The 18,860-nt window shown below is 36.4% G+C and overlaps 1 protein-coding gene across 1 annotated transcript in view; it reads left to right on the top strand.

Moving 5' to 3' along the window:
- TRPC4 (transient receptor potential cation channel subfamily C member 4) overlaps positions 1–17,113 on the top strand; it is a 319,844-nt gene extending 302,731 nt beyond the window's left edge. The window contains exons 9-11 of the mRNA XM_036454947.2: positions 14,372–14,413; positions 14,578–14,667; positions 16,110–17,113. Coding sequence (XP_036310840.1) covers positions 14,372–14,413; positions 14,578–14,667; positions 16,110–16,829 — 852 coding nt within the window. The 3' untranslated portion in view covers positions 16,830–17,113. The remainder of the gene's footprint in view (positions 1–14,371; positions 14,414–14,577; positions 14,668–16,109) is intronic.
- The last annotated feature ends 1,747 nt before the right edge of the window (positions 17,114–18,860 follow it).

Genomic DNA, 18,860 nt, shown 5'->3' with positions numbered 1-18,860 from the left:
GTGTTTTACACTTTCTAGTTTTCTCTGAAGTACATAGTGAGGATCATATGAAACATTATACTTTTGGAGTAACTTAGAACCCCATAGTTCTGGAGCTATAAGTAGAATATTCACGTCTGAAGAGTTGCCACAAAAATGCTCATTTAAGTCACTGCAAACGAATTAGAAACTGTGAATGGGTTGGTGCCACCTATAATCACTAAAGGAAATAAATGCTAATAGTGCGTGCCTTTCAGACTTTATTTTAGTAGAAATTTATCAAACTGCATTGTTCCTTAATTGTCATCACTTTCAGTAGGCCTATCTACAAATCTTACAGATTTGAGAGTATACATCTGTAAGTAACTTATTTACAGCTGGAAGATTTGCTGAGAGGGCCTTTTACTTATATTTTCTTTCCCAAGTGGAGATATAGAGTAATGCATTTCTTTATATTCTTGGTATTTTAAGAATGAGATCTCAAATATTTGTTTTGACAAGGTCACATTAAAAATTTTTATCTTATTTATTTTATATGCTTACAGAACAATATATAGAGCCAATTGTAAAATGTTAGGTTGTCAAAGGAGAAACAAATGAGGCCAGAATGGTGAGGGATCACTGTAGGAAGCAGTTATAGGGTTAAGCCTCAGACTGACCTGCTGGCCAATCACAAACAAGTCCCAGCTTAGAGGGCACAGTCCTCTAAGCATAAAGCTTGATCTTGTAACTGCTCTCTAGATCTTCCCTGGGTAGCTAGTGGGCTGTGGGAGGGGCAGCAAGCGCTGCCAAAACAAGTGAAATTTACAACAACATTGTAGATTACCTTGTTTGTCCCTGACTATAAATAAAGCCTCAACTTTGTTTTGTGGCCTCAGTCAGGCACAGAAGATCCACCTAGACCCAACTTTTTCTCTTTGCCCATCATTTCTCCATCCTTTGTTGCCCCCTTTCAGACTCGCCAAACCCTTGGCTGTGCTGGTGTAGCACAAATCACAAATTTATTCAATCATCCACACACCAGGTGGCTGAGCCTGGATGGCTCCAGCACCCAGTGGTTGGAGTCAGCAGCTTTTAAAGGACTTTTGGTGTACTTTTTTTTTTTCTAAGCAGAGACTTTATGTGTACCTGGAGGGGAGATAATGGAATGTAGTTTCTGCAAGTGAAATATGGTCTCAGCAAAAGGAATGTCCATAGTGAAATGACCTGAAAAGCTAGTTACCAGGGGAAGGGTATCAACTCAATTTCTTGATCAAACCTAACAATAAATAAGAAAAACTACAATTTTTAAAAAGAGATCACATCTTGGAATGGCCCCTCACATTTTTACTTATCTTTATTTTTTATTTATTAAAAAAATTATATATATATATATATATATATATATATATATATATATATATATATAATTTTATTATTTTTTTTACAGAGAGGGAGAGTCAGAAACATTAATGAGAGAGAAATATTGATCAGCTGCCTCCTGCACACCCCCTACTGGGGATGTGCCCACAACCAAGGTACATGCCCTTGACCAGAGTCGAACCCGGGACCCCTGAATTCACAGGCCGATGCTCTATCCACTGAGCCAAACTAGCCTTGGCTTCAATTATTTTTAAAAAGAGAAGAACACAGTAAGTTGCATCTCTTAAGGGACTCATTGAGGAAAGCAAAGGATAAAAGGCATAATATATGGACTTTAAATTAGTGATCAATCAACACGAGTGGAAAAGAGAGAAAAGGACACTGACAATTGACTGCAGGGAACCAGCTACATGAAGTAAGCCTGATAACCCACATGGTAGACCTAGAGAGAACTCAGAAAAAGAGTGAGAAAAGGTCATGGCTGATTGCCCAGAGACCTTTACTCAGGGTTGCAAAAGCCTTCATATTCTAAAGCAACCTAACAACATCTCCATTAAAATGCAGAATTATGTCACAGCAGCAGAGGTTTCTCACTAGTTGGTATTTTCCTTTTATCTTTAGCTCAGTGATACAAATACTACCTTCGTCTTATACTAACAATTCAGGAGAAATCTGCAAACTGAGAGGTATGCTAATGTGGCACATAGATGTGAGTTGGCATTTCTGAAGTTACCCAGGTAGGGAAGATTCTGTTCACAGTGTTAAACTTCTGGTATAATTTTCAAAGAAAGCTGCCAATTTAAAAGACTCATCTTTCTCTGAAACATTCTTCCTAGACACCAAGTTAATTGGTCATGTGGTCCATTTTTTTCTGTCTTAAACATAACTGACAACCTATTTAATCCTTTTAAAAGCTGAAAAATGCAAAATTTTCAGTATCATTGTATTCATTAACTCATTCGTGGAGAAATTAATTCTAGCCTAGGTCTGTCATGCTATAATCCCACCTAGTTTATTATCTATATACTAGAGACCATTGCACATTGCATGAAATTCATGTGTGTGGTGGGTTGGGGAATCCCTCAGCCTGGCCTGAACTCTCTCACAATCTGAGACCCCCTCGGAGGATGCCTGACTGCCAGTTTAGGCCAGTTTTAAACTCTAATATACAAGTCAACCAAATGGCGGAATGATCAGTCACTATGACACACACTGACCAGCAGGGGTCAGACACTCAGTGAAGGAGCTGCACCCTGGTGGTCAGGGAGGGCACTCTTACAGCTGAAGTGCTGCTCAACCAGAAGGTGGGCTCATGGCTGGCAAGCACAGCAACAGTGACAGGAGCCTCTTCTGCCTCCACAGCAGTGCTAAGGACCCCTAGGGGAATGTCCAACTGTCAGCTTAGGCCTGTTTCCCCCCACTCCTCCAGTGCATGAATGTCATGCACCGGGCCTCTAGTCTATACTAATAAAAGGAGAATATGCAAATTAAACTGGGAGACCTTCCAGACAAAGCCATGGTAGCAGGACTGAGGCAAGGTGGTTAGGGGCGATCAGACCAGGAGGGGAGGGCAGTTGGGGGTGAGCAGTTCATCAGGGGGGTGCAGTTGGGGGCAAGCAGGCAGAATGGTTAGGGGTGATCAGGCAGGCAAGCATATGAGCGGTTAGGAGCCAGCAGTCCTGGATTGCGAGGGGGATGTCTGACTGCTGCTTTAGAAGCGATCCCACAGAGATTGGGTCTAAGCCAGCAGTCAGACAGCCTCAAGGGTTCCCAGGTTGGAAAGGGTGTGGGTGGGGCTGAGGAACACCCCCATGCACAAATTTCGTGCACCAGGCCACTAATATAGGCTATAAAAGGCCAAGTGACTGGCTGACTGACTGCTAGGTGTAACATGCACTGACCACCAGGGGACAGATGCTCAATAAAGGAGCTGCCAAGCAGCAGTGACTTGGCAGCTATGGTTCTCTGGTGACACACCCAGAACCAGAGAGGAGGGAGCCTGATTCCGGGGTGTGTCACCTGAGAAACACCCTCTCGCAATCCAGGACCCCTTGAGGGATGTCAGAGAGCCAGTTTTGACCCAATCCCCACAGGCCAGGCCGAGGTACCCTACCAGTGCATGAATCCATGCATCAGGCCTCTAGTTTCTTAATAAAGATACAGAACATATAATCATTGCAGATTACTTCATTAATAAAAATTTAACATGCGAGTGACTTGAAAAATTAAATACCTTTTACTTAGGTAATTTTTAAAGAAGTATAATTTATTATGTTACTTTCATAAACACAAATTTGTCAAATCTGTTCTTGGTTATTCCCAGTGATAAGTATAAGCTGTAAATCCCTTTGAAGTCCAGCTGGTCTTTACCTAATAAAAAATTTGCAAACATACTAAGTACTATTGTTACTTCTTTTTAGGATCACTGAAGCAGAAATGCATGAGGCCAAAAGGGGTGAAGAATTATGAATTTATTAGGTCATCTGAATACCAAATGGGCTGATCCCAAAATGGTGCCAGCACCCAAAGATGAGGAGTTAAAGGTTTTTAAAGGGCTTTAGGCAGCATTTTTCTGAGCAGGTCCAGATTCTGGGGAAGTCCAGAGGGGAAAGATAATGGTCTTAGCAAGTAGAATGTGGTCTAAGCAAGTGGAATGTTTACTGTGAAGTAGTCTAAAGGTCAGTTCCCAGGGGAGGGGGTATTGCTTCAATTATCTGATCATGCCTAACAGTTCTAGTATATATAATATTTAAGGATGCTGCTAATTGTCAAAAATTATCATCATATTTATTGCAAAATAGTATAGTATAGGTAGAATTGCCTCCACAAAAAAGATATGTTAAAGTCCTAATCCCTAATACCTCAGAATGTGATTTTATTTGGCAATAGGATCTTTGCAGGTGCAATTAGTTAAGATGAAATCTTATTGGCATAGAGTCCTTATAGAAATATGACCAGGTGAAGACACAGAAAAACAGAGAGAACCCCATATGAATGAAAATGAAAGCAGAGATTGGAATTATGCAGTTTAAAACTAAGAAACACTAGGATTTACAGCACAGATAGAAACTGGGAAGAGTAAAAGAAGAATTATATCTATTATCATAGTAAACATATTCTGACAACCTCTTGATTTGAGACTTCTGGCCTCCAAAAGTATGATATAATTGTTTTTGTTGTTTTAAGCTACCCAGTTTGAAATACTTTGTAGAAGCCCTAAGAAAATAATACAACATATACCTTGTATTTTAGTCAAAAATCCCAGGTGCCTGCCTTATCACTCAGTGTGTATGTGTGTGTATCCTGGTGCATGAATTTGTATATATGTGGGGTCGGGCCAGTCTGGCCAGGGAGAGAGGACATGGGCAGTTGGCCGGCCTGCTGGTCAAACTTCTGGTTGAGGGGACAATTTGTATATTAGCCTTTTATTGTATAGGATTTACACTGAGTGGCCAGTTTATTATGTATTCATAGATCATAATAATCTGGCCACTCAGTGTATGTGTTCTTAGCATTCCATCTAATATACTACAAGCCATTTAAGGCAAAAAAGTATGCTTTATTCCTCTCTGGTTTCTTGCAGTCCACTGCCATGACAATATAGTTGCTTATTATACATATCTCAAATTGGCCCTGTGAGCTAAGATTCATGATATAGAAACCCACAAAGGAAAACTCACAGAGGTCATAACAAAAATCCAATATTATGTATTGTGAAAGATATGACAGCCACTGCATGCACAGCGAGGGTTCAGGACCTGGATCAGGGCTGTGCATAAATGATAAGACTAGACAAGAAATATGAATTTGGAAATCACAGGTGCCACTAGAATTGAGTTTTCACAGGCAGAGAACCCAATTCTAATGGAAGGGTTTCATTAGTGCCCAGGCCCTGCTAGCTTTTTATTCAATTTTAGATACACATCTTGCCTTTAGTCAAGCAGGCAATTCCAGTAGCAGACAGACTATCTTAAAGGTCAGTAAATATTAGTAAATATTCACTTTGAGACTATTAGGGCAGGAAATTTCTAGAGCCACCATTGTCTCAACTAAACAATCAGTGCATAGCTTTGGCCCTTGCCAAAGCTCAAGGTTCATCAGCTTTTTGTCTTCCTTGTTTACACTTTCCTGAGAGTGTAAACAATGGATGGCTTCTAACAATGTATAGATAGATGTTCATGAACTTTTTGCACCTCCCAAAATATGGAGACTATATTACAAACCTATTAGATTGGCTAAAAATAGAAGCACTAATACCAACAAATGCTGATGGGAATGTGAAATAACAGTAAATGTCATTCATTGCTGGTGGAAATGCAAAATGGTACATCCACTTTGGAAGACATTTTGATTTTTTCCCCCTTTTTTTTACAAACTAAATATAATTTTTACCATACAACCCAGCAATCACACTCCTTGGTATTTATAGAAAGGAATGGAAAACTGATATCCACAAAAATCTTTCACAAGGATGCATATAACAGCTTTACTCTTAGTTAACAAAATGTGAAAACAACCAATGTGTCATTCAGTAGGTGAGTAGTTAAATAACCTGTGGCATATCCAAATAATAAGATAGTCTCCAGACTAAAAAACAATGAATTATCAAGGTATTGAAAGACATGGAGGAACCTTAAATGAATATTACTAAATAAAAGAAGACAATCTGAAAGGCAATATACTATATGACATTCTGGGGGGGTGGGGGGAGAAACAGTAAAAAGGTCAATGTTTTACAAAGGTTGAGATGGAAGGAGGGTTAAATGGGCAAAGATTAAGGTGATAAAAATACTATGTATGATACCACAAAAATCATGTCACTAGAGTGATTTGTTTGGATCATGTCATTTGTCCAAACCCATAATATAAACTATGGATTTCAGGTGATTATGATATGTCAATGTATGTTTATCAATTGTAACCAATGTACCACTCTGGTAGAGGATGTTGATAATGGAGCAGCCTAAGCATGTGTTGGGGTAGGAGGCATATGGGGAATTTCTGCACCACCCTCTTAATTTTGCCATAAACCTTAAATTATTCTAAAAGATAAAACTTTAATAAAATAAAAATTACTGCCTATAGAAATGTGTTAAATCTACCCATATTTACCAGAACCATCCCCTCACCCTATTGCTTAAATGCACATTTCTTACTTCCAAACCTACTGTCTGGGTTAAAAGCACCCAGCTACATAACTAAAGAAAATCTCCTCAAGTATGAAATGCCATGCTAACCAAACAGTAGCACTCTGGCTGAGAGACAATTACATCTAAATATATATTTTACTTCCTTAGAAATAATCCTAATATATGTCAAACTATCCACAAAATTTTTGGTTCAAGAATAATTTTAAGAACTATTAAATCATGCTACTAATTCAGAAAAAAAAGGAAAGAAAGATTATGGGAACTAACATAAATTAGTAATAATGCTTTCAATCTATTAACTCATTTAATCTTCAAAATCACCCAGGGGGCTCACCTTCACCTTGCAAAATAAAACATATGGAAGAGAGAGGACCTCAGAGATCAATTATTTGTTCAGGATCTGTCAACTTCAAACCCAGGTGTGAACCCCAAGTCCATGTTTTTAATATTATACCACTCTACCACCAAAAAAAGTAGAAAACATATAGGCACAATAGTAATGGTCAATAAGACGAGAATCAATTGTGGAGATATTAAATAGACATGAGTAATATCTGAGCTGCATAATTTAGTATTCACCATTGGTTAATTTATTGGATTTGTTTTAATAAATATTCAGAAAGTGGTTAATGTCATCCACTTTAGACATTAGAATATTGTCTAAAGTTCTTAGAATATTGAAGTTCAGTTGGCTGAAATCTTAAAGACTAAAAATAGTTTTGTAGTATTATCATATAAATTGAAAAACAATTAACATGTAAGCTTTTTGTTGTTGTTGTTCTTTCTCTCAGATAATTTGGGTTTTAAAAATTTCCCTTTATTATTATTTTTTTTTAAATAAACTTGAAGTTATTTTTTTTTTAAATATGATCTTTGATCTTTTTATATCAGTTCACCCCATGATCATGGGGCAGCTTTGCCTGGGCTCTTCACCCTGTGATCGCAGGGAAGCTGGGCATGGTCTGTTCACCCCACGATTGAGGGGCGGCCCAGCCTGACCTGTTTACCCTGAGATCCCAGGGAAGCTTGGCCTGGGCTCACTGCTTTCCACCAGCTGCAGCTCACCAGTCTTCTATGGCCATGGGGGAGATGACCAATGGAGTCCACAGCATGTGGCAGCAGCTATGAAGGTCACCACAAAAACCCAGCACTGATGTCCAGATGGTCAGCCTTTGGATGTGATCAGGTCTCACAAGTTACAACTCTGGGCTTTTATTACCCGTGTTTCCCTGAAAATAAGACATCCTCCGAAAATAAGACCTAGCGTATGGAAAGATAAGACATCCCCTGAAAATAAGACCTAGTGCAACTTTGAGAGAAAAAATTAATATAAGACACTGTCTTATTTTCGGGGAAACAGGGTATTAGGATTGGAAAACGCCAATGCCAAACAAGGCTACCAGAGAGAGACAGAAAGTTACCTACAAGGGATCTCCCATCAGACAATAGACCGATTTCTCAACAGAAACACATCAGGCCAGAAAGGAATGGAATGAAATATACAAAGTCATGCAAAACAAGAGTCTGAATCCAAGAATACTGTACCCAGCAAGGCTATCAATCAAAATTCAGTGTGAAATCAGGAGTTTCACAGACAAAAAAGGACTAAGAGGATTTATTATCACCAACCATCAATGCAATAAATGCTAAAGGTGCTGCTCTAAAAAGAAGAAATAGGAATGGAAGAAGGAACACCAGAATAAAAAATAAAAATGGCACAAATAAGTATCTACCAATAATAACTTTAAATGTAAATTGATTAAATGCCCCGGTCAAAAGACATAGGGAAGCTGAATGTATAAGAATACATGATCCATATATCTGCTGTCTACAGGACACCCAACTCAGAAAAAAAAAAAAAAAAGCACTGACACAGACTGATAGTGAAGAAATGGAAAAAGATTTTTCAGGCAAATGGAAATGAAAAAAAAAAAATCTGGGGTATCAATATTTATATCCGACAAATTAGATCTCAAAGTGAACAAGAGATAAGGAAGGCCACTTCATAATACTAAAGGGAGCAATTCTGAAAAACATATATGCTCCCAATAAAGAAGTACCCAAATACATTAAAGAAAAAACAAAACAAAACACTTCTGGAAAATATCAAGGGAGAGATTGACAGCAATAAGTCATAATAAGGGACTTTGATATCCCAATACCATGGACAAGTCCTCTAAATAAAAATCAGCAAAGAAACATCAATCCTAAATGACTCATTAGATCAGATGGAATTGACATAATTACAACATTCCATCCAAAAGCCACAAAATATGCATTCTTCTCAAGTGCACAAGGTTTATTTTTAAAGATAGAGCACATACCTATGGATGAGGACAATGGGGAGTGGGGAAAGGGCAAAGGGTGGGGTGGGAAGGGGGGGGGAAAGGAACACTTGTAATAATATGAACAATAAAAATTTATTAAAAAAAAAAGATAGAGCACATATTGAGACACTGGCAAAATCTCTTCAAATTCAAGTAGATTAAAATCATTATCAAGCATCTTCTCAGATCACAATGGCATATAATTAGAAATCAACTACATTAACAACAATGGAAAAAATGAAACACCTGGAGGCTAAAAAGAATGCTATTAAACAATGATTGAGTTACCAAAGAGATCAAAGAAGAAATAAAAAGCATCATGGCAAGAAATGACAATGAAAGCACATCAATCAAAAATTGTTGGGATGCAATGCAAACAGTCATAGCTCTACAGGCCTACCTCAAAAAAACAAGAAAAAAATGGTAATAAATTACCTATTCCTATAACTCAAAGATTAGAAAGAGAGCAACAACAAAAGTCCAGCATAAGCAGAAAAATGGAAAAAGTAAAGAACAGAGAGGAAATAAATGACATAGAGACAAAATAAAACAAACAAAAACAATACAAAAGATTTGAAAATAAAAAAAGAGCTGGCTGTTTGAAAGAATAGGCAACAATGATCAATGTCTAGCCAGACTCACCAGAAGCAAAGAAGTAAAGAGAGAGGACCCAAATAAATAAAATCAGAAATGATAGGGGTGAAATAATAGCCAATCCCACAGAAATACAAAGGATCATGAAAAAATACTATGAACAACTCTATTCCAACACAATGGACAACCTAGATGAAATGGACATATTCTTAGAAAAATATAAATTCCCAAAACTCAATCAAGAAGAATTAAAAAAAAAAAAAAAAAACACCTGGATAAGCCAATAACTACCAAAGAAATTAAAGCAGTGATCAAAAGTCTTCCAGCAAACAAAAGCCCTGATCTGGAAGACTTTGTAGGAAAGTTCTACCAAAAATTTAAATGGGAACTAAAACCTATTCTCCTCAGACTATTCCAAAAATTCAAGAGGAAGGCACACTTCTAAGATCTTTATATGAAGCCAGCATTACCCTAATCCTAAAACCAGATAAAGGCACCACACACACACACACACACACACACACACGCACACACACACACACATAACTACAGGCTAATATCCTTGATGAACAGAGATGCTAAAATCCTCAACAAAATTTTAGTAAACCAGATTCAGGATTGCATTAGAAAAATCATACATCATGATCAAGTGGAATTTATTATGGGGATGCAAGAATGGTACAATATCAGCAAATTAATAAATGTGACACATCACATACACAAATTGAGAGACAAAAATCACAAAATCATATCAATTGATGCAGAAAAAGCATTTAACAAAATCCAATACCCTTTCTTGATAAAAACTCTCAACAAAGTGGGAATAAAGGAATCATAACATAATAAAAGCTTTATATGACAAACTGACAGCCAACATCATACTCCTGTTCAATGTAGTACTGAAAATAGTAGCCATAGTGATCAGACTACAAAAAGAAATAAAAGGCATCCAATAGATGACATGATACTATAAATAGAAAACCCTAAGAATTCCACCAAAAAACTATAGACTAAAAAATGAATTTGGAAATATAGCAGGATACAAAATTAACCTCCCAGAAATCTATGGCCTTTTTATACAGCAATAATGAGCTCACAGAAAGAGAAACTAGAAAGACAATCCTATTTACTATTGCACCAAAAAAATTAAGATATCTAGGAATAAACTTAACTAAATATGTAAAATACCTATACCCAGAAAACTACAGGAAATTGAAAAAAGAGTTAGAGGAAGACATAAATGAAAGAACATACCATGTTCATAGATTGGTAGAACCAACATCATTAAAATACTCATGATATCCAAAGCAATCTACAGATTCAATGCAATCCCCATTAAAATACCAACAGCATATTTCAAAGACTTAGAAGAAACTCTCCAAACATTCATCTGAAATAAAAAAAAAAATGACCCCGAATATCCACAGCAGTCCTGAGGAAGAAGAACAAAGTTGGAGGGATCACAATACCAGATATCAAGCTGTATTACCAAGCCATTGTTCTCAAAACTGCTTGGTACGGGCACAAGAACAGACATATAGACCAATGGAACAGAAAAGAGAACCCATAAATCTACACAAGCCATTGTTCTCAATTAATAGTTGACAAAGGAGGCAAGAACATATAATGGAGTCATGACAGTCTTTTCAATAAATGGTGCTGGTATATTTGGTCAGATACATACAAAAAAAATTAAACTATATTACCAACCTACACCATATACAAAAACAAACTCAAAATTACTAAAGGACTTAAGTGTAAAATGGGAAACCATAAAAATCCTACAAGCCTCAATAGGCAGAAAATAATAGACTTATGTCATAGCAATAACTTTCAGACACAGCTCCTGGGCCCAATGGAGACTAATGAGAAAATAAACAAATGGGACCACATCAAAATAAAAAGCTTCTGCACAGCAAAAGAAACCATCAATAAAGCAACAAGAAATCCACTGCATGGGAGAACATATTTGACAATGCTATTTCTGATAAGGAACTAATCTCCAAAATTTACAGAGAACTCTTACAACTTAACAAAAGGAAGATAAATGATCCAATCAAAAAATGGGCAAAGGACCTAAATAGACACTTTTTGAAAGAGACATACAGAACACTGAGAGACTTATGAAAACATGCTCAAAGTCACTAATCATATGAGATATGCAAATCAAACAACATTGAGATACCATCTCAAGAGTTTCTGAATGGCTATCATCAACAATTCAACAAAGGGCATGATGCGGAGAAAAAGAAAACCTGGTGCACTGTTGGTGGGAATGCATATTAGTGCACTGAGGAAGACAATATGGAGTTTCCTCAAAAAGTTAAAAATGGTACTTCCATTTGACCCAGTAATCCCACTTCTAGGACTCTATCCTAAGAAACCAGAAACACCAATCAGAAAGGATATATGCACCCCTATAATCATTGCAGCACAATTTACAATAGCTACGATTTGGAAACAACCTAAGTGTCCATCAGCAGATGAGTGGATTAAAAAACAGTGGTAATACACAATGAAATACTACACCACTATAAAAAAGAAGGAACTTTTACTATTTGCAACAGCATGGATGTAACTAGAGAGCATTATACTAAGTGAAATAAGCCAGTCAGAGAAAGATAAATATCACATGATCTCACTCATATGTGGGTTATAATGATCAACATAATTTGATGAACAAAAATAGATCCAGAGAAAAAATGACAGTGGAGAGGGTTTAGAGAGCAACCAAAGGACTTGTATGCATGTATATTAACATAAACAATGGACACAGATACTGGGGCAGTGGGGAGTCTGCCAGGTGTGAGAATGGCTGGGAGGGAGGGAGGGTCAATTAGGGGGAAAATTAGAAATATGTCAAATTTTAGACAATAAATAAAAAAAAACACTAAAATACATTATTCCTTTTTTTCTCACAATTTACTAGATTCATTTCTTTATTTCAATAATAATTTTATTTTAGATTATTTTGGACACTTTTCTTCTTTGTGATAATTATTTAACAAACATAAAATAGAAATTTTGATAGCTTTTCTCATAGTATCTTTAGTTGTGAATCTGCAAATTCATAATTTTTGCATAATTATTTAAGTCAATTTTTAATGAACTTTTTTCAGTCACTAAACATCATCCATTCTGAACTCTAGAGTCACTGTTTTGTGCTAACCTTAGTTTTGCTTCCAAACTATTCTTATCTCTTCAAAATGATATCTGCAGTCATATTTATGTAAAAAATAAGTATAAAATAAGTAACCATATGTTTGAACAGGATCTGTTATTTATTTATTTTGGTTAAACCCAAACAAATAATTAAGCCATATTTTGGTTAAATTCAACCACATAATTAAAACAGCAATTTCCTCTTAATGTGCATCTGATTGAAATTATTGTTGAAGTGTTTATTGTGTAACAATGTTTCTTATTGCATGTTAGATATCCTGGTTAAATACATAATCTTGCTATGTTGATATTTATGAAGAACTAGAGGCCTGGTGCACAAAATTCATACATGGGAGTGTGAGTCCTTCAGCCCAGCCTGCACCTTTTCTAATCTGGGACCCCTCGAGGGATGTCCAACTGCCCGTTTAAACCACAGCCTAATTGATGCCTAACTCCTCTCCTGCCAGCCTAATTGCCTCTAACTACTCTGCCCTGCAGGCTCCATCACTCCTAACTGCCCTCCCCTGCAAGCCTGATCACCCCTAACTGCCCTCCCCTTCAGATCTGGTCCCCACCAACTGCTCTCCCATGCAGGCCTGGGTCCTTGAAGACCCGATCACCCCCAACTTCCCTCCTCTGCCTCCCTTGTCACCCCTAACTGACCTCCCTTGCAGGCCTGGTCCCTCCCAACTGCTCTCCCCTGCTGGCCTGATCGTCTACAAATGCCCTCCCTTGCAGGATTGGTCCCTCCCAATTGCCCTCCCCTGCTCGTCATCTTGTCATGGCCATCTTGTGTCAACATGAGGACAGAAAATTTGACAACATGGGGGCAGCCATCTTGTGTGTTGGAGTGATGGTCATTTTGTATATTACTCTTTTATTAGATAGGATAGAGGCCTGCTGCATGGGTAGGGGCTGGTTTGCCCTGAAGGGTGTCCCAGATCAGGGTGGGAGTTCCCTTGGGGCATGGGATGGCCTGGGTGAGGGGCCTGTGGTGGTGTGCAGGCCAGCCACACACCCTGGTGACCCAAGTGTAGGCCCTGGTATCTGGGGTTATTTATTTTCTATAATCGAAACTTTGTAGCCTTGAGTGAAGGCCAGGGCTGGCCAGGAAGCTTGGCTTCTTCCATTGCCAGGCAAACCCAAGCCTCCTACTTGCTTCAACTCTGTGGCCATCACCATTTTTGTTAGGATTTATTTATCTTCTATAATTGGAACTTAGTAACCTTGAGTGGAGGCCAGGGCAGGCCAGGAAGCTTGGCTTCCTCCATCGCCGAGGAAACCCAAGCCTCCTATTCGCTCAGTTGTCACAGCCATCTTGGTTGGGTTAATTTGCATACTTGCTCCTGATTAGATGGTGGGAATGGCTTGTGGGAATAGCAGAGATATGGTCATTTTGCATGTTTCTCTTTTATTAGTGTAGATAATAATAGCTATTATTCTATTGAAGTTTTATTTCACATTTTTTCTATTTTTCAATTTGATATGACCCATCTGTTTCTCTTAGCATCATATCAAGTGATTTCAGATGTGTGTTAACTATAATTACTGATTTCCTTATCCCCTTATATTAGAAAAGCAACATTTACATTATTTAAAACATGTTTTGTATATCAAATTCCATACCTTGCACTTTGCTCTTTTGGTTCACTCATTCTTTTGGTTCATGTGAAGCACTTTCCTGGGACTTGTCCACGGTCTAATTAAATTCTCCCTCTGAAAAAAATAAAAAATATTCTTCATTAAAAGAACAAATTACTTATTTTATAGAATGGTAAACATCCTTTCCCTTTTCAGAGGCGAGCTGCTGATAATTTGAGAAGACATCACCAGTATCAAGTAAGTTAATCATATATATATATATATATATATATATATATATATATATATATATATATATCTTGAATTTTACATTAAAATACAGTCCCGTCTTCAGAACTAACCAAAGAAAGAAATCATATATATGTACTAAATATCAATTGTGTTATTTTTAAACACCTAAGGAAGTTATGAGGAACCTGGTGAAGCGATATATTGCTGCAATGATTAGAGATGCCAAAACTGAAGAAGGCCTGACTGAAGAGAACTTTAAGGTACCTATTTTTACTTTAATGATGAAATCACCAAGAAACTGATTCTGCAGAGACTTGGAATCTGACATAGCACACTGACAATCAAAACTGGAAACACAGATGTGTGTTCCAGCTAGCTTTTGTGTCTTCTAAATTAAAGCACTATTGTATTATCCAAGAGTGATGACATTCCTTCACAAAATGCATTGTTTTCAAACATACTTACTTTCAAATGTTGAGATGACTTATTGAAAGCAGAGAAAATCCTGGCATTCTGACTATCCTATTACCTACTAAAGTTTTTGAAATTTCAGGCTGATTTCTAATCCTGAAATGTTTAGTAACCAAACTGCTAAAAACAAAAACAAAACCTTTGTGTTCTGCACAGCCTTGATAGAAGAAAATGTTGTACTTAATTGTAACTTATAAACTTAGTGCTTTTCCCTGAGTTTTATTTTTATTATAACCAGAGGAAATAGGTGGAATACCTGAAATATATAAATAAATATACATATATAATGTGTGTAAAATACCTCTGTTATTCTGCCTGAATTTTTTGATATTTTGGAGGAATGATAAAGTCAATAAGATCCTATAGGCAAAATCTAACAAATAAAAGACATCCTATAAGAGACTTCTAACAGAGAAAAGTAGCAAGTTTGACTGAGAAAAAATATAATCAGCCACTTAGGTAAGAATATAGATAAATTGGAAAACTTAAAGCACACTTATAGTTGGCTAGGATGCAAAAATGTTCTTTACAGGCACAACATCCAAATTTTAGAATTAAATGGTCCTTGGTACTTTGGGAGATAGGTTGGAGGCAGGGGCCCACCTTAAAGACCACCATAAATTAGAGGTGATAATTCAGATGTCCAAAAAAGAGGAAAAAAGATAAATCTCAGAAATGTTATCTGATTGAATGAAGATTTGTAAGATTTAGGAGCTAGCCGAGATACTGGGATAAAAATCAACTTTAAGTTAGTAAATAATAGAAAGTTACTGCCAACGCTAGAAAGGGCAGGCTTCACTTTGTTTTGCTATATATGTCCCGTTGGACAGCAAAATATACCTATGTTAAAAATATTTGCAAAATGTATCCCTGAGAGAGTGTGAAGTGATTTGAAAGGAGATGGGTATTTGAAGAGGAAGTATTTGAAAGTGTTGCCCCCACCAAAACAACAACAACAACAATATACTTGACTATGCAGCAGTGAAAAAGAAAAGTCTTCCTGTTTCTTTTCACATGAACCTTAGGAAGTCTCCTAATTATACAGATCTTGAATAGGAAATTAATAGATATCAATGACACAAGTACCAGAAAGAAAACTAGAAATAGATAGAACCACAGCAGAGTGGAATCCTAGTTCTTAAAAATGTGTGAAACCATGTATGAAATGAATCAGTGATGTTTAAAATGTTTATTTAAGTCACAAATTTCATCATTTTTAAATTTCACTTAGGAACTAAAGCAAGACATTTCTAGTTTCCGCTTTGAAGTCCTGGGGTTACTAAGAGGAAGCAAACTCTCTACAGTACAATCTGCTCAGACCACAAAGGACACTTCTAATTCAGCAGACTCAGATGAAAAGACTGATAATGAAGGTACCAGCAAAGACAAGAAGAACTTCAGCCTTTTTGATTTAACCACCTTGATTCATCCTCGATCATCAGCAATTACCACAGAAAGACACAGCATAAGCAATGGTTCTGCACTGGTGGTGCAGGAACGCCTGCGGGAGAAACAGAGAAAAATGAATTTTGTGACTGATTTAAAAAACTTTGGATTATTTTATAGACGGTCAAAACAAAATGCTGCCAAGCAAAATGCAAACCAAATTTTCTCTGTTTCAGAAGAGGTTGCTCATCAACATGCTGAGGTATCTCTGGAGAGAAATATTCAACTGGAATCTCCAGGAATATCTTCAAAGGGTGACCTGGGCATTCCTGGTCTCAGTGAACAATGCATATTAATAGACCACCGAGAAAGGAATATAGACAGTCAAGATTTACAAGTTGGAAAGAGAATGTATGCCTTCAAATCAGAGAAGGTGATGATGGAAGACACTGTTCCAATAATACTAAAGGAGAAGCATGCAAGGAACGAGGACTCTAGTACAGACTATGATGCAGCCCTCAGAAACACAGTCATTTACGAAGATTATGTGACTACAAGATTGTGATACTTGAAGGAAGGAGGAAGAGTTTATCAGACATATATATATTTTCTATAGTGCTCTGAGTTGGGGGGGAGGGGTTGTTTAAAAGCAAATAAGCAAATTCTAACTTATACTCTATAGCATTTATCAACTGTAGCATAATAATGTGTAACATTTAAATAAGGCAAAAGCTATCAAAAACCCTTGTTTTGCAGCCCACTTTTGCTTTCACAATTTGGTTTACATTTTTTCTTGTTAATAAATAAATAATAAATAAACTCACCTTGCATCTTGCACTGTTGCAATAACATGGACAATTTTTAGCTATCTTTTTCAATTAAAACAAATTCAGTGTCATGATTTAGTTCATTCCTGTAATAGATATTTTTATATACAAAAATTAATGAAGCTAAATATTAGAACTTTTCATAAATTTTTAGGGCCTCTAGAGATGGGTACTTATTAAGGACTTTTCACTCAGCCCTATGGTTTAGCTTTGAAACACAAATATTAGCAAATTATTTCTTAAGAAAAAATGAATAATTATAGTATGCAATTAAAGCAAGGAAGGCTTCTCATGGGGTCATAATCAAACTCGTTCTTTAAAATGAAACTTGGGCCCTGGCCAGTGTGGCTCAGTTGGTTGGAGTGTCCTCCTGTACACAGAAAGTTGGCAGGTTTGATTCCCCTCAGGGGACATACCTAGATTATGAGCTATTTATATTTCTTTCTCTCTCTCATCCTCTTTCTCTCTCCTCCTTTTTTTTCCTCTCTAAAATCAATAAAAGAATCCATGGGTGAGAATTTTTAAAAAATTAAAAATGTAAGTCTGTATACTTCATAGAGTTTTAGTTTGACCAGTTTTTTTCTTTTAGAAAGTAAATAAATGTCCTAATAAATTTGGATGATTGGTAATTTTTAACATTTTACCAAAAAAAAAAAGTTTTACTTAAAGTTTGATTTTTATATTTATTTTATTTATTTATTTTTTAGGTTTGATAATATTATATCAAATTCTAGTACATTTTCTTTTTATATATTTTTTATTGATTATGGTATCACATAATTGTCCTCATCCCCCCATTTCCATTTCAAACCCCTCCCTACATATGTCCCCACCTCCCTATTGTCCATGGCCACTGGCTAGGCCCATATGCATGCACACAAGTCCTTTGGTTGATCTCTTCCCCTTACCCCCACCCTCCCCTACTTTTCCTCTGAGGCTTGAGAGTCTGATCGCTGCTTCTTTCTCTGGGTCTGTTTTTGTTCATCAGTTTATGTTGTTCATTATTTACTCTAGATAAACAGCATTTTTTAGGTGCAGTATAAATATGAGGTTTTATGAATAGAAATGAATTTCAAAAAGGTGACAAAAGTTGTTAGTGCCAGAAAATAATCACAGTCAATAAGAATAGTTTAAGTACCTTAAACAGAGCAAGGTGGTTGATTGTGTTTACATAATATTCAGATGAAAATTAATTCTAATAATTATTAAGCAAAACTAAATTCTGCCTTTAATTAGTGCAATATTGTTGTCAATTCTAAAGACATTTATAAATCTAGAAGTTTCATCTTCTTTCCTCCAGTTACTGTTATACATTTTGTAGTAATTAAATTTTGTGGTAATCTATTGTTTTCAAGGCAATTTAGCAAATTTCATTTCTTCAATGTACTACTAAAAGGAAAGTGGAGTATTTCAGCAGAGGTACTGGAAACTTCTTAAAGTTTAAGTTGTATAACTTGTGTCTATTTAAACCATCATGGAAATGAAAGTTCCCTCACCACATGCAATTAGCATTTATTTCAAATCAATAGAAAAATGCTTTGTTTTACTTTTTAAATTACCTCCATGACTAGACAAATTATATATGATTTAGCATTAACCAAAAACTGCATAGTGCTACAAATTCTAGTTTCTGATTATAATACATCAAAAATAATGAATAACAGCAATAACAAGGCCAGCCAGTTTTACATACTATATATGTATTAACATTTGCACTGCTCATAACAACACTCTGAGGTAGCTACTATTCTTACCCTCACTTAATAGAT

This window comes from Pipistrellus kuhlii, unplaced genomic scaffold, assembly GCF_014108245.1.
Source record: "Pipistrellus kuhlii isolate mPipKuh1 unplaced genomic scaffold, mPipKuh1.p scaffold_m20_p_3, whole genome shotgun sequence".
In the NCBI taxonomy this organism is placed as follows: Eukaryota; Metazoa; Chordata; class Mammalia; order Chiroptera; family Vespertilionidae; genus Pipistrellus; species Pipistrellus kuhlii.
Note: the sequence above shows the minus strand (reverse complement) of the source record. Positions and strands in the feature narration are given on the sequence as shown.